This window comes from Poromitra crassiceps (assembly GCF_964638095.1).
Source record: "Poromitra crassiceps genome assembly, chromosome: 16".
Lineage (NCBI taxonomy): Eukaryota > Metazoa > Chordata > Actinopteri > Beryciformes > Melamphaidae > Poromitra > Poromitra crassiceps.
Genome location: NC_139645.1, coordinates 24,813,816 through 24,829,346, shown reverse-complemented (window position 1 = coordinate 24,829,346; position 15,531 = coordinate 24,813,816). Strand labels below are relative to the sequence as shown.

Sequence of the window (15,531 nt, the reverse complement as noted above, 5' to 3'; positions counted from 1 at the left end):
TCGATATCATGGTGCAGTAGAGATGCACGGGCCACAGTTATAACTATTGGTTGAGTAAATCACCGAGATAGTCTAGTTTACAGCTCGTCAAACAACTACCAGTGTAACCCAGTCGGGCAATTGTGCACCGTCATTCCACGTTCGCTATAGGGATGGGAATTTCATGCATTTTCCTTAACCGTTAGTTGCGCAACTTAACAATCAGTTAATCGGTTAATTGTTAACGTTGTTTCTCTCCCCCAACCCCCCCCCCCCCCCCCCCGTAAAAAAATATCAAGTCTCGTCTTTCTCTCAGTTCAAGTTCTATTTAACCTCACAGTCACACAATAGCTGCATATCATTTATGTGACATTCATGGCATGAAAATAATAATAAAACTATAATTAGCCTAAAAACAATAAGGCTCACCTCCTTTGAACAGCCGCCTGTCCTTAACTCATTGAGTGCCAGCCACTTTTGGAGAACGGACACTCCCAGTGCCAGAGTTTCAGAGCGTTTTCAGTGATTTCTCGAGGCCCACAGAATATTGTGTGATATTACTATGTAAACACCGAACACGCACAAAGAACGATGAGACTCTATTGTATCAGCAGCAAAAAAAAGTTTATTGATATCATTTTCCGTTCTTTAATTATCAGCCGGAGAAGATAGGTCAAAAACAGCAAAATCAGGCGTTTCTATCTAGAAGCTGAGTTATTGAGCCTTTTGTGAAATATAGCATTTCAAGCAAATCACTGACTCTGAAACTAATATTTTCTGACCTGAAACATCTGAACAGTAATTTCCTTCAATAAACGGCACCCACACCCCCCTCAACTCCAAACTCCTCGTCCGTGGGAGTGTCTCTGGTGGCTTTGCTCGCTCTGCTGGCTGGCAGTGGCTGCTGCGTGTGTCAAGTGAGTCTCTGCTGGCTGCTATGGCAGGCTCTGCTGCCTCACGGATCCACGTTCAGATGGCGGCCGCTCGTCGGGGGAGTCTGGATGGGGCTCCGGTTGTGAGCTGGGATGAAGCTGCGTCCGATTATCGGCTTTCTGCTGCGCGTTTGAAAGTGCACTGCACCCAGTCTATTTTCGGAGCGCTCAGCCTTGTGCTCCCAGCGCGACACTGAAAAGCAGGCTTTTTCTGCTTTTTTCCCTCAACTTTCTCTAATCTGGAGAGCACTGTCGCCACCTAATGGGTCTGTAAAATAGGTTATACACATTCAATAGCTCCCATATTTTTATAGGAGATGTAATAGGCTTAGATCCACGTCCCACCGTCAAAAAACGCAATTGACGACTTTAGTCGTCATTGGCACTGAACGTTACTTTTTCAATTGACGACTTTAGTCGTCATTGGCACTCAATGAGTTAATAGTCATTTCAGCAAAGGGGGACGTGATCGCCTGGTTCAATAAACTTCATGAAATCCCTCTCCGTCCACCACGCTTCTTTTCCACCATAAAGCAAGGCTTCTGTGTTATTGTCTCTAGTCTGCACGCACGATGCCTGCTCCAATCACCTAGTATTAATATTTAGCTATAACTTTTATGAGTGACAGCGTCCACAATCAGCGTCCAGCGATAATGGAACGTAACGTGACGTTGAGCGATGCTCGTCGGGGAATCATAAATTGCCCCTGGAGTTGAATTTTGAGAACGGCGTCGCAGTATTTACAGATTTACTTTTAGAGTGTATTCATTCTATGCTGTTGCTAGCGCGAGCTTGCGGCTAATTTTAGCATCTGTTTTGTTTCATCATTCATCTGTTGTTGGTATAATTAACACACTGAGCTATGAAGACTGAATTGATGACACAAAGTAACAATGTTGTCAGTCAAAACAGTTAATTAATTTTAATCGGTTACGTTCTTAACGGCAGTTAACGGACTATCGGTTAATCATTAACACCCCTAGTTCACTAAAATATCTTGTTTTGCTGCTGGGAGACTCAAACTGTCATAGTGTCTGGCAACATGGAAACGACTCTATACAGGAATATTATTCTCTGGACAGAGAAAATGGGCATGAACAGGCAAGGAGAGAGAGAGAGAGGAGCAGGCAGAGTATATACCCTCCTCTTCAATGCTGGAGACCGGGGTTCGATTCCCAGCATGTTCAAAGTAAGTACATTTCATTACATTACATTTAATATTATTTATGCCTGCCTAACCCAAACCATTTCTCTAACATTAACCCAGTTGCTTTAGGTGCCTAAACATAACCGTGACACAAGTTGTTGCTACGCTGTTGTGGTTTTGAAGAATGAGGAAAGAGGGGTATCCAGTGCGTTAAAAAGGGGTCCTGACCAAACATCAGTTTTTCACAAACAGACATTTGCTCTCCGTACCTGAGAGAGTCCAGTCTCCATTGTGGATCCTCCAGTCCAACAGAGAGCAGCTTCACTGAGGCACCTGGATTATTGTAGCTCAAGTCCAGCTCTCTCAGATGATAGGGGTTGGAGCTCAGAGCTGAGGCCAGAGAAGCACAGCCTTCCTCTGTGACCTGACAGCCTGACAACCTGCACACACACACACACACACACACACACACACACACACACACACACACACACACACACACGGCATGTTGGTACTAATGGATGCATTAGGTCTTCTAGTTTCATATGGTACTAGTATCTTCACTCTCGCTTTAAAATGAGCCTGCTAGCATCTGAAAGATAGTAATGTTGGCCGTCGATGCCAGCATTCTCAATGAGTAGACATAAGTTTTTCTCATGCACACATCTGCGACCTATTCAAAACGGCCCCGCGACCCACCTTTGGGTCCCGACCCACCAGTTGAGAAACACTGCTCTAAAGCACGATTGCTTATGGTGTAACAAAGTTCAGCTCTTTGCATGGCAGCCAGCTGGCAGCTTAAAGGCCTTCAGCCGAGAGCACCAACTGAAGCTCACTGCCACTGTAAATATTAATTTTAGTGTGAACCACGAAAAGAAATGCAATGTAACTGCCGACCAGTTGCTGCTGTATTGGCTTCCAGGAGGATCTGTTGTTGAATGTGTTCACCAACGTGTTCAATGTGACTTTTCAGGAGGTTTTCTCCTCTTTCAAACTCTACAAACTGCTCCAGCTGCATCTGGTCCTGCTCACTACTTTATATTCTTGTCTTGAAGGCAGTCAGGTATTGGATACCCTCAATGTTACAACTAAGGGGAGTATTGTGGCAGTAAAGATGTGTTTGACATTAAATTGGACTCTTTCAACTTTTATTCAGTAGCAACATTAACCACTGAAACCTACAGAAATAGTGATTTTGCATAGTTATGAAACTCAACATCGCCTGATATGAACATTTTTGTAATAACATATTCAGCTTCTTCACTCAACACTAATAGTTTGTAATTGTTTATTTTGAGCCTAAACCTAACCCTCTAAAAAAGAGATCATAGCTCTCAGTGAAAGCTCTTAAAACCAGCTACATGTTGGATATTCCCATTAATAAACTGCTCTGAAATCACTTATTATATGTGACATGCTCGGACAAAATCAGTCACATGTAGCACAGGCCCACTGTTTGTGTAGAAACTTGATTTTATAAGAAAATGCTGATTTTGGCTGTTTTGGGGTTTCAGAAGATTTTAGTCAAATAAACCATTGGTTTTCATTCTCTGTAGCGATTATTGTGAAATTCAAATGCAGCTCATAAAGTTAGGGTGACAAGCATAACTAGCTTACTTTGTCAAACTTTGAGGCCGTTTTTCTCAAAACAGTTTGGAAACAGTCAAGACATAAAGGGCTGCATCTCACTCAATATTTGGAGAACAAAGATCATTGCATTTTGGTTTCCCAGCTGGTTTCAAAAATTACATCAGCAGGAAAATGAGAGTTCAGGTATTTTCATACGAATGTAGAGTAGACTTTAAATGGTCTGTTGAACAGTAATGGTGATCCTGACCTGAGACTCTCCAGTCTACAGTGTGGACTCCTCAGTCCAGCAGAGAGAAGCTTCATTCCTGAATCTTGGAAGTCATTGTTAGTCAGGTCCAGCTCTTTCAGATTAGATGACTGGGAGCTGAGAACTGAGGCCAGAGCTTCACAGCTTCTCTCTGACAGCTGACAGACACTCAGCCTGAAGCACAAGAAGACATGCTATTGTTATATTGTGTCATTATTGTATTATTTCTACTGACAGACTGTGTTGATGAGGCTTACTGACCCTTATGTAATGTCATCATTGTATGATTTCTACTGACAGACTGTACTGTTGAGGCCCTGGTCTAAAGCAGGTTCACACTAACACTGACAGGAAAACTGGTTTGATTTCCACACATGGTGCTATAAGGTGATTGGATCAATAATCCTCCAAAATGGCACATGATTTGTTATGCTGCACAACGAGCCATGAAAAAATAAAAAAGCGGATATAAATTAGGAAACACTTTAAAAACAAATGGATAGTAAATCTGCAGCCTCAGTAGCTCAGGAAGGCTTTCCACAGTCTCAGCTCACAGGGAACTAACTATCTCCACAGTGTAATTCAGGACCAAAACTAGCCTGCTTTAAATGTGTTCAGTGACATTTTAATATGAATTCTCTAACTAGTAACCAGAGGACAGATGTTAAAACTGGGTAGATGATGTTGTCACCTTCCCACTGTTTAACATCTAGCTGCTCTATTTTCAACTAGCTTCACTGGCGTGAAGCTGTACCAATAAAAGTCAAATCATCAAGTAAAACCTTCAGGACAACCTTTGCAGATTCAGGAATCCTGTTTTGAGAGAATGGACCTCAGTTTGGGAAATGTGTTGAATCAACTGAGAAAAACTGTAAACTGACTTTACCTGAGAGTCTCCAGTCTGCATTCTGGACTGTCCAGTCCAACAGAGAGAAGGTTCCATCCTGAATCTTGCAGGTCATTGTAACTCAAGTCCAGCTCTCTCAGATGGGAGGAGTTGGACTTCAGAGCTGAGGTCAGAACTTCACAGTCAGTCTCCAACAAGCTGCAACCACTCAATCTGAATAAAGAATAAAGCAATAAAATACAATACTCCTTTAAATCTTTAACCAATCCAGTGTCTTATAATCCAATGGACTTCAGCATGTTGTCAGTGTGGATCAGCATCATGGCAGCCTTATATAGTCTTTCCATCTGAAACCAGACAGACTGTCACTCCTGTTTCAGGATTGGCCCATTTTCCTTGAACACTTTCTGTAACAGACCAGATGAATACATCTAAATGCCAAGTAGTTTAAAATAAATAAATAAATATTTAGTTATGGTCCAGAATCCACTTTTTTGGGGACACAATTTTCAGATTTTTATCTGGAAAAGTTGAAATACAAGCAGAATTTGAATTGGATGGGGAACTTAACCCTAACTGGACCCTAACTTAACCTGAACCATCCAATTGACCTATCGCTAAGTCCCGCCACGAACGCAGACAAGCCAATCACAGCGCGTGCAGCTCTACAATACACTCCACTTATACACATTTATAAGTTGAAAAAATGGTCAAACGATGTGCATGGGGGTAAATTGACCATTACGAGGTATCCTGGGAGGCCAGGCAATTGATAATATTAAACTAGTAAACGTAGATCCACTCACATCCACAATGATGCTGCTGTTTTGGACGTTAAATCTGCATCATGGTGACAGCGACATGAGTTCTCTCCCTCATTTGCCTTCCGTGATCCAAAAGTATCATTATATCATCATGGTATTCAGAAAGTCGGCAAAAGAAAATGCTGAATTATGCGAGTTTCCAGTCATTACGTTATGCACGTAATGCCAGAGTTGGTTGAAGAGGAGGCGCATTGATTGATGTGATTAAAACATCGCCAGACACCAGTCAAACCCTAAAACGAGGGAATTAATCTCGTTCCCCAAATAAATGTGAGGTAGTCTAAAGAGAAAACATGATGGAAAAAGTGGTCTGCTGTAGGCTATGCCTCTCCTGATCTGCTACACCCATGCGTGCATGCTGTTGTCTCGCTATGAAAAACATCGACACTATATTAATTTAACGTTTGTTGATTATACAGAGGTAGGCCTACTATATTAATTTAAAGTTTGTTGATTATACAGAGGTAGGCCTACATAAAACAGACTGCCAGGCGCCACTCTTCAATTCGGCATATATATAATCCACGGAGAGGTTACTCAAGTGAATAAAATGTGGATCTGGATGTCAGTCGCCTGTTATCCCCACTGGTTATCTCGTTGTCTTCCTTCGTTAAAAGTGCATGTTTGGTTTGATTCGCTAAAGCCGTTTCCATGCACTTATCTAATTTATTTTTATCGATAGCTTTAAATGTTGTACATCGCCCTCCATGGCATAGTGAAGTACTTTATGATGGCTTCTAGACAATATCTGGCCTCAAAAAGTTGTGAAGAGCGTCTTGGGATGTAACTTTGACAGTGACGGCTGCCATTTATTCTAGTCAGCCTGCGTTGTGTTTGTTCGAGTGAGGACGGGGGGTGGGGCTTAGCGATAGGTCAATTGCCTATACGGAAGCAACAGATTAGAGCAAATCAAATATAGCAGGATTTTATCATATCTAGGAAGTGAGTTAAAATGGAAATCCGAATGGGCTGGGGATATACAGTATATAAATCCCATATATACTGTATATCCCATATATATATATATATATATATATATATAGTATATGCAAAATATGATAGGGTCATCGCAACTGGCCCACCTTTACAGGTACTCTGCCCTGCACCATCTGTGAGCCAGTGGGCTCACTGATGGAAACAGGTGGGGTTTTTGGTCTGACATTTTCTGCAAAGAAATTATATATATATTTTTATTTAGTGGCTAGAATATGAATGATATGTGTGTATATATACTGTATATATATATATATATATATATATACAGTGCATTACAGTAATCGTTGCCCATCACTGATGACGCGTCCCAGCGCATGCAGTAGTATGTATACTTGAACCGAAACCCCTGGCTCCCCCTGGCCAGTGACACTTGGGAATAGACTAGGTGACAACCAAGTATAGTTTGGTGACAAGCTGGAGAGACAGTTGACGGTCGGAGAGATGGCATCCGGTACGGGATGGGTTTAAGCACCCTAGCCTGGCTCTCTCGTGAGGGAGAAATCCACAAATGCTATGGATCAGCCTCCTGAAAATCTGCGTAAACATCGGCGCGGCCTGGGGTCCTTCAGGCTAGAGCGAGGTGCTTGCCGCAGGTGTATGACGTGCAGCGCACAGGCCTCCTTGAGGCATCCTCCCTGCCCATGGTACAGCATGGTAGGATTGCCTTTTTCCGCAGGAGGTTCTGGTGAGACGAAGGAGGTACCCGGCCTGGAATCACCCCACAGGGCCTTAGACCTCCATGCACCGAAGGTCTCACAATACTGCGGTGTAGCACTAAACTCTATTGCAGCGGATTGGGCGTGATCAACCCTTCCGCGGGCAACGTTGCAGACAGAGTAGGAAGGCTGATCCGTGAGCGGCTGCTTCTGGGACGCGGGTCGGGGTCATAATCGGCCTCGGCTGGGTCTACTGGGCGAGGGTGTATGATGTTGACAGACCCGAAACACCCCACGACCCCAGTTAACATCACTGATGACGCGTCCCAGCGCATGCAGTAGTATGTATACTTGAACCGAATATATATATATATATATATATATATATATTAGTCATGGCCTTAGAAATAGTAGGGGGGTTATGATTTTGTTTAAGAAGGAACTGCAACAACACAAGGGTCGCAGGTTCACGTCCCCATGCTACCTCCGGCTTGGTCGGGTGTCCATACAGGCACGATTGGCTGTGTTTGCAGGTGGGAAGCCGGATTATGGGTGTGTCCTGGTCGCTGCTCTAGCGCCTCCTCTGTTCGGTTGTGGCGCCTGTTCAGGGCGGAAGGAAACTGGTGGCAATAGCGCAGTGATACTCAACTGCCGGCCTGCGGCGCCCCCTGTGTGGCCCGCGATGGAATTGCAAAAAAAAATAAAATAATATTTTTTATTTTTTACAGTGCACCTGAACGCAACATGCAAGATACCCGCTGAATAAGTGTCCAAATGTTCATGTAATTCTGGCCAATACTCACACTTCTGTTATAGCATTTCAGTCTGGAATATGGAATATCTTTCAATAATCTATGATTTAGCTGCTAAATTGTCAAATACCGCCGTCTGCTCGCTACCCAGACACTTATGTATGTACTTAACCTAAGTAACTATCCGTTGTGCACAACATTGTCAGACTAAACTCCGTCTGACACCTACAATCCGCTACAGAAAAATGTATATTGATTGTTTATTAACTGGCCCCTGGCCTCCTATCATTTCACGAAAGTGGCCCCCGGGCAAAGCAAGTTGAGTATCCCTGCAATAGCGTGATCCTCCCACGTGCTACGTCCTGCCGGTGTAGTTCCCCGCTGTCAGGTGAAAATAAGCGGCTGGCAACTGCGCATGTGTCAGAGGAAGCATGGTGCTAGTCTACAGCCCTCCCCAGATCGGCAGAGGTTGGAGCACCGACTGGGGCAGCAGGGGGAAATTGGCCAATTAAAACTGGTGAGAAAATGGGGGGGGAGGGATCAGAAAAAAGAAGGAACTGCAACACACAGTCCACGCTGTCCAAACTGATGAGAACGGAAGAGGGAGATCTATGCTAGATGTTACAATAGATAACTTATGTTCAAAGCAGACTAGCTGGGGAGCTATCAGCACGCACACTCACCAGACGAAAAAGTTTTAGGTGCAAGGCACAGGAGTTTCCATAGAGCATGAGAGAAAGAGCCAGCACTCAAAAATGTCCTTTGAAGTTTTATTCCTGTATGTATCACAACGTACGCGTTTCAGCAAACAGCCTTCGTCAGCATTGTGCTGTGTAAGGCGGAACGCCTTATATTACTTAGTTACTAAAAAAGTAACTAATTACAGTAACGCAACAATACAGTTTTAAATATAAACAAAGAGCGTGCAGGTACTCATTCCTACAATAACCATCCCCAGGCTCTCTGTGAAATTCAAGGAATGAAGGCATCTCTAGATCTAGTGGACATTTGGAGGCTATACAGAATCCTGACTTGAATCCTGAATCATTGACAGTGGTGTTAGGTGGTACTTAGACCTGAATTAGCAGTATAGTATTAGTCATCCTAAAAAAAAAATCCTAATAAATTTTGTTTTGACCTAATTTTATTGTTGTCTATAGAGTTAGTTCCACCTCTGCGCAGATTCCCCCGCTCTCTTCTCTCTCTCCCCCTCAGGTGTCCTTCATTGGCCTGACGTACACCCCCGCCGCTGCAGCCCTAGGTCCGGCCGTCATCGCCCTAGCCACCTGTCGTCACTCTAGGCCATCTACCCGCTACTCCTTCTACTGTCTGACACCCCGGGCTCTTCACCACCACCGACCCCTATCCTCATCATCCTGGTCACCTGCCTGCCTAAGGGAAGGGGGGGACCCCCCCCCCGGCCTCATCACCTCCAACTCCTATCCTCCCCTCCCCTTAATCATCACCTCCGACTCTTATCCTCCCCTCCCCTCCTCTTAGCTAGTATTCTCTAAACCTACGAACACTTAAAGACTACATTTTCTATTTCCTTTGGACTCTACTTTTTACATTTTCAACTCCCTTCCCTGATTTTAGGATCATTTAAAAACTACATTTTTATATCCCTCTGTTGGACTCTTTTTTACATTTTCAATTTTCTGTTCTTTTGTAAATTTTATTTCCATAATAAACCATTTACAGAGTTTCATTGCCGGAAAACTCTGTACATGGTTTAGCCCGGCATCTCTCGGCCTGTCTCGGAGGGGAGTGCCCGGATGGGGGTCCACTGCTGGGTCCACTGCCTGGGTGGGCCCGCCCCCCGCGTGGCCTGCTCTCTCAGTTCCCAGTCACTAGCTGGGGGCGGGTCTGGGAGCGGGTCGCGTGGGGGGTGGGTTTACCCAGGCGACCATTGCTGGGCCCCTGTAGCACAACGACCTCACAAGGTTCCTCCTCAGCCAAGCCAAGTCACTGAGGCAATCCATATGGTGGAAAGGTTTTCTTGCGTTCACTGGGGGTGTGGGGACGCCGCTGTGTCCCGGCCCGGCCTTCTCTCCCACGCCTTATGTGGGGGGGGGGGGGGGGGGGGGGCCGGGGCGGGGGGCATCGGTGCTCTTCATCACTGGTCGAGGGCTGCCGGTTGGTTTAGAACAGTTTAGGTAGGCGATAGATTAGCTACAGCCTAAGGCTGACCTGTTATAGTGTTCAGGCAAAGATCAGACTAGAGCAGAGAAGGATAGGCCAGATTAGGCTGTAGATTAGCTAGATACTATGTCCCAGTTAGCTCTGGTTAATGCTTAGAGTAGTCAGTTGTCTGATCTTCCCCCCCCCTCTCTTTCTCTTTCCCCCGCTCCTTTCCCTTCTTCCCCCTCCTGTTCCCCCCTCTCCCACATTTCCCACTCCCCCCCCGCCTCCTCTCTTTCCATGCTCTTCCCTCCCCCGCCGCCTCTTCCCACGTTCCCCCCTGCTCTCCCTCCCCTGCACCCTCCCACCTCTCCTTCTCTGTTCTCTCCTCCTCTCTGTCCTCTCCCCTCTCTCACATTCCCCCTGCACTCCTTCCCCTGCACCCCCCCACCTCTCCTTCTCTGCTCTCTCCTCCTCTCTGTCCTCTCGGGGGGGGGGGGAGGGGGCGGAGAGGTCTGTTCCCTCCCCCGCCTCCCGCGTTCCCCCTGCACCCTCCCACCTCTCCTTCTCTGTTCTCTCCTCCTCTCCCCCTGCACTCCTTCCCCTGCACCCTCCCACCTCTCCTTCTCTGTTCTCTCCTCCTCTCTGTCCTCTCTTGGGGGGGGGGGGGGGCGGAGAGGAGAGGTCTCCCCGCCTCCTCCCTCCCTCACGCTCCCCCTGCTTCTCTACCCTGGCTCTCCCTCCCCTGCACCCCCATCTCTCCTTCTCTCCTCCTCCACATTCCTATTTTCTCCCCACCTCCCCCCTCTCCTCCGTCTATATTGCTCATTCTCTCCCCACCTCCTCCCTCCCCCTGCTCTCTTCTCCCCCACACCTCCCCTCCCTTCCCCTCTCCTCTTGCTCCTTCCCCACCTCCTATACGCTCCCCACCCCATCACTCTCTCACATTCCCCCTGCTCTTCTCCCTTCTCCTGCGCTCTCCTCTGCTCTCCCCTCATTCCTATATTTTCTATATTATCAATTGTTCAAATGTTATCTTTATTCTGTATATTCTTGTTACTGTTGTGTCAGCTAGAATTAGCTAGACATACTTTCTGTGAAGCCCTCTGAGACATGCTTGTGAATTAGGGCTATATAAATAAACTTGACTTGACTTGACTTAAACAGATACACATGGTGTAGAGCGGTGGCTCTCAAACTTTTTCACATCAAGGACCCCTAAACTGACACAAATTAGACCACGGACCCCCATTTGATAAGATTTTGTCTCAGGGTCCCCCATCTGATAAGATATTTGCTTTTGGATGTTTTATTACAGAAAGTGTATGAAACCCATGACCAAAATAGTCATGTATTCTGTCATTGTGATACTTATGGATGGAACTATAGTGAAAATAGTTTTTTTGGACCCCACTTTGAGAACCACTGGCCTAGAGGAGAAGGTAGTCAGTCGTATTGATTGTTTTCTCATTTATTTCTCTCTTGTTTCCAAGGTAGCAACATGTATGATTGGTGACCGAGATCTGATCATACTATTATAACAATTCAAATTATTACAGCTGAACATCCTAGGCAGCATGTCCACCCTGCAGCTCACCTGCTGTGCTGGCTCACTTGCTCTTATAGAGAGACAAAGTGAAACGTCACTTCCTGTACCAGCGCTGAAAAAAAATATGAATGGCAATGAACAGAGAATAACGTTCCTTTTTTGATTCTTGATTGTTAATTTGATCACCACTGCGCATCGCGGCCTTGCCTGCTGATGACATCATTGATGACAGCATCACGGATGATGACATCATCACTGAATTTATATAGCCTCAGCCAGGAAGGATGACATCACTGATGACATCATCAATGATGCCATCACTGAGATGCAAGATGCAATGTGCAATCTTGCATTGCATTGGATTATGGGATTGATTTGGATTGCATTCTGGTATTGATTCCCAAGCCCAATTAGTATCTGCCGCGGGTATGGCCGGTGGAGATCCACTTCAGAAACCGGGTAAGTGATTGTGGTTGTGTTCTATCACTTAAAGTACCGAAAGCATTTAGCTGGACAGCTTATTTTTTTAGTTTGATTGAATTGTCAGCTTCAGCTAACTGAGACCATTTGTCAACTAACTTATAGTGGCTACACTGCCTAAAATTGATCTAGACCTACTAGCTTGCCAGCTAACTGAGATTCATCAGCTTAAGATAACATAACTAAATGCTTTCAGGATTTTCACCATGAATACCTGCAGTTCAGCGCTCACTGCTCAGTCAGGCCTACTGTAAACTGGCTATAACTGAATCTAGCATTCAAAATAGCTACTGTAGCAGGGACACTGTACCTTGTCCCTGCTACAGTAGCTATTTTTAATGTTAGATTCATTGTTCAAGTTAGTTCTCACTCTGTGTGTGTGTGTGTGTGTGTGTGTGTGTGTGTGCGTGTGTGTGTGTGTGTGCATGTGTGTGTGTGTGTGTGTGTGTGTGTGTGTAGCTCTGGTAGCTCCAGTCACATCAACACCACTGAAACAATACCATGCCATAGCATGCTAAATTGGCAGTGGTGGATGTTTGTGATACATGAAGCATTGGAGTCTGATGCTGTGTGATATAATCCACTTTCTCTTTCTTCACATTTGACTGAAGACAGACTTCATAAACTCATTATGACTAATATCAGCTTCACAGGGCTTTGATGGCAGCCTGATCTACTGTACTACTGTTATGTGTTTTTGGATGGAGGTTTGGTGTGTTGTTGTTTTGTGTCAAACTTGCCAGCCTGTTGGAAGAGTTTGACGCAACAAAAATAAAGAACACAAATAGATACAATACTTTAAAGGATGGCTTTACTGGTAATCAACCCACTTTGTATCATTAATACTCTTGGTAAAATAAGCACATGGTCAGTGTTTACCTCTCTCTGTTTTTTCCTCACAGAGATCTCCCATTTCCTCCTCTGGCAAAGCGCGCCGTTGTGACGCGTTTCACGTCACAACGCGTCACAACGGAGCTGCGGAAGTTCTGCTTCAGATCATGTCTGATTTCAGATTGATCGACTCTATACAGACGTCCACACATTACAAAATCCATATAATATTCATATCAGCACATTATTAAATATGATGTCTGACCTCAGAGTCTCCAGTCTGCAGTGTGGACTCTCCAGTCCGGCACAGAGCAGCTTCACTTTTTTTGAATCATGCAGGTTGCTGTCACTCAGGTCCAGTTCTGTCAGATGGGAGTTGGACTTCAGAGCTGAGGCCACGACTTCACAGTGAACCCTTGTCAACAAGCAGAACCTCAATCTGAATAAAGAATAAAGAAGAAGTTGAACTTCACAGCTGAGACCAGGGGCCCTGGTCTCACAAACACACTGATTAGTGCTTGTGCTGTGTTTAACGGTGGGCACTCGTGCAATTTGGAGGCGTGCCCAAGCCCTCTGCTATTCTCCCTGCTGCGCAAAATGCCTGTGTGCTCCATGCAAAATCATGAAATGGGCGTGCTTATCACCTGTGCAGGCAAGAATGATGCAGGCCACACTGATTGGTTTGATTGATGTAAAGCCCAGACCCTGGGCATCACATCAATCAAACCAATCAGATTCCCGTCTCTCACTCCCTTTAATACCGTTTGTGGGTGTGGAGAACCCGGCACATATTTGTATTATCGATCATAATCATTTTCACCTCATAATTTTCACATAAATCACCCAAATGATGTTAACATACACATGTAAAAATATTTGTTTCTTTAATAGGCAGGGATGTGTGAGAATTTAATTCTAGCCTATTTCAACATATCAAAATTGTCCCAAGTGCCGGGTTCATCTTAATAGGCTATTGCATGCGTGCAATTGCAGGGAAGGGGGTTACTGTATCACTGGCCCACACAACTCTACTCTACTGTGTGTGTGTGTGTGTGTGTGTGTGTGTGTGTGTGTGTGTGTGTGTGTGTGTGCACACACAAGGTTTTGGAGAGAGAGAGGGAGAGGGAGGTTAGCCCACTGTAGAAAGAGGATATCAGCATGATTGTGGCACTTTACATGTGATAAACGTTTTTCAGTGAATAATAGTTGATTGCCTCACTGAGTAATCTGCTGTTACTCAATTTTAGCAGCAGAATTTGATGTCCTGGCATTTGTATTTTAATGGAACATCCGTGCGCAAAGAATTGTGCGCTTGCTGACGATAGCAGAAGGCAAGGATTGCGGGGACACACCTGGTTTGGCTTGGGGCACGCCCACACCTGTGTTTGGCTCAGACGCTGGCGCAAAACTGGAAGGTGTCGTGCCCAACACACAAATTCGCACTTGCGGGAGGCGGACGATAGCATAAGATGCAGGGAAGATAGCATAAGACGTAAGGCGTGCAAACCTGGACTCAAGCGCAAAAAAGCGGATAGCGCTTGTACCAAGATAGGGCCCCAAGGATTTCCCGTGCCCTGCTGGAGCAGTGCGGAGAATAATTGTGCACTCAGGCTGCAGCAGGGTTTTAGACCTGCTTTTCAGAGCTCTAAGCACAAAGAATTGAGCAAACGTGAGGATTTAGCATGGCCACGCCTGGTTTACCTTAAGGCACACCCACAGGTGCGCCGGGCCTGAAAACCCAGAACCCAGAACTTCAGAGCTGAGGTCTCAGAGTTCACAGACAGAAAGACTGTTTACACATTTAATGTGAAATGAGAGATTATCAGACCAGCATCCTAATCAAAACCTATTAAGCTCCTCCTCCTCCTAATAATAATAACAACAATAATTTATACTATAGAATTAGACATTTTCCAAAAGTGATTAATGTATAATATAAGCATAAACCAAACAGAAAAAAATACATGAATGCAATTGTATCATATTAAAGCATTTCTGTAAAAAACAGTTTAAGAAAATAATGAAAAATGATGGAGATTTCAGTGTGAGCTCCACAGGCTGTTCAGTTGTGGTAAAACAGCTCAGTAGAACAGCCTGACACCATTAGAGTCAGTCTGGCTTCACCACAGATTTGGTTGGGGTTTAGTAACTTTTAAAGTTTTGAGCCTACAGCGTCATATTTACCACTTTGTCAGCTCGGTCATGTGACTCTCTGTAATTATGATATTTCTAACATGAGCTGAAGGCAGGAGAAGACTGGGGGAAACTTTCATACACAAGTAGCTAGGTAGCTAGCAATCATGTCACGGTGCCAGGGTCTGCATGGGAGATTAGTTACTGTACATACACACACACACACACACACACACACATATATAGGTGTGTATATATATGGTTTATATAATACATTAGTATTATTACTAGTATTGTCTTTTAAATGGGCACTGCACTTTTAACATCTTAACACTGCTTTTGTCAGTTTTTTTTGTCAGTTTTTATGCTGCAGTATGTATATTTGAAACTAAAATCCTGGCTCCCCCTGGCCAGTGACACTTAGGAATAGACTAGGTGACAACCAAG

At 44.8% G+C, this 15,531-nt stretch overlaps 2 protein-coding genes across 2 annotated transcripts in view; one reads left to right on the top strand and one right to left on the bottom strand.

Annotated features, from left to right (window-relative positions):
* Positions 1 to 15,531, top strand: part of LOC310791542 (NACHT, LRR and PYD domains-containing protein 3-like) — a gene marked incomplete at its 3' end in the record, with an annotated part of 520,630 nt that overhangs the window by 333,594 nt on the left and 171,505 nt on the right. The window lies entirely within an intron of this gene.
* The window catches only part of LOC310791117 (uncharacterized protein), a gene marked incomplete at its 3' end in the record, with an annotated part of 134,365 nt that continues 131,601 nt past the window's right edge, over positions 12,768 to 15,531 (bottom strand). The window contains exons 16-17 of the mRNA XM_083652818.1: positions 13,217 to 13,390; positions 12,768 to 12,864 (exon numbers count right to left, since the gene is read on the bottom strand). Coding sequence (XP_083508944.1) covers positions 12,768 to 12,864; positions 13,217 to 13,390 — 271 coding nt within the window. The remainder of the gene's footprint in view (positions 12,865 to 13,216; positions 13,391 to 15,531) is intronic.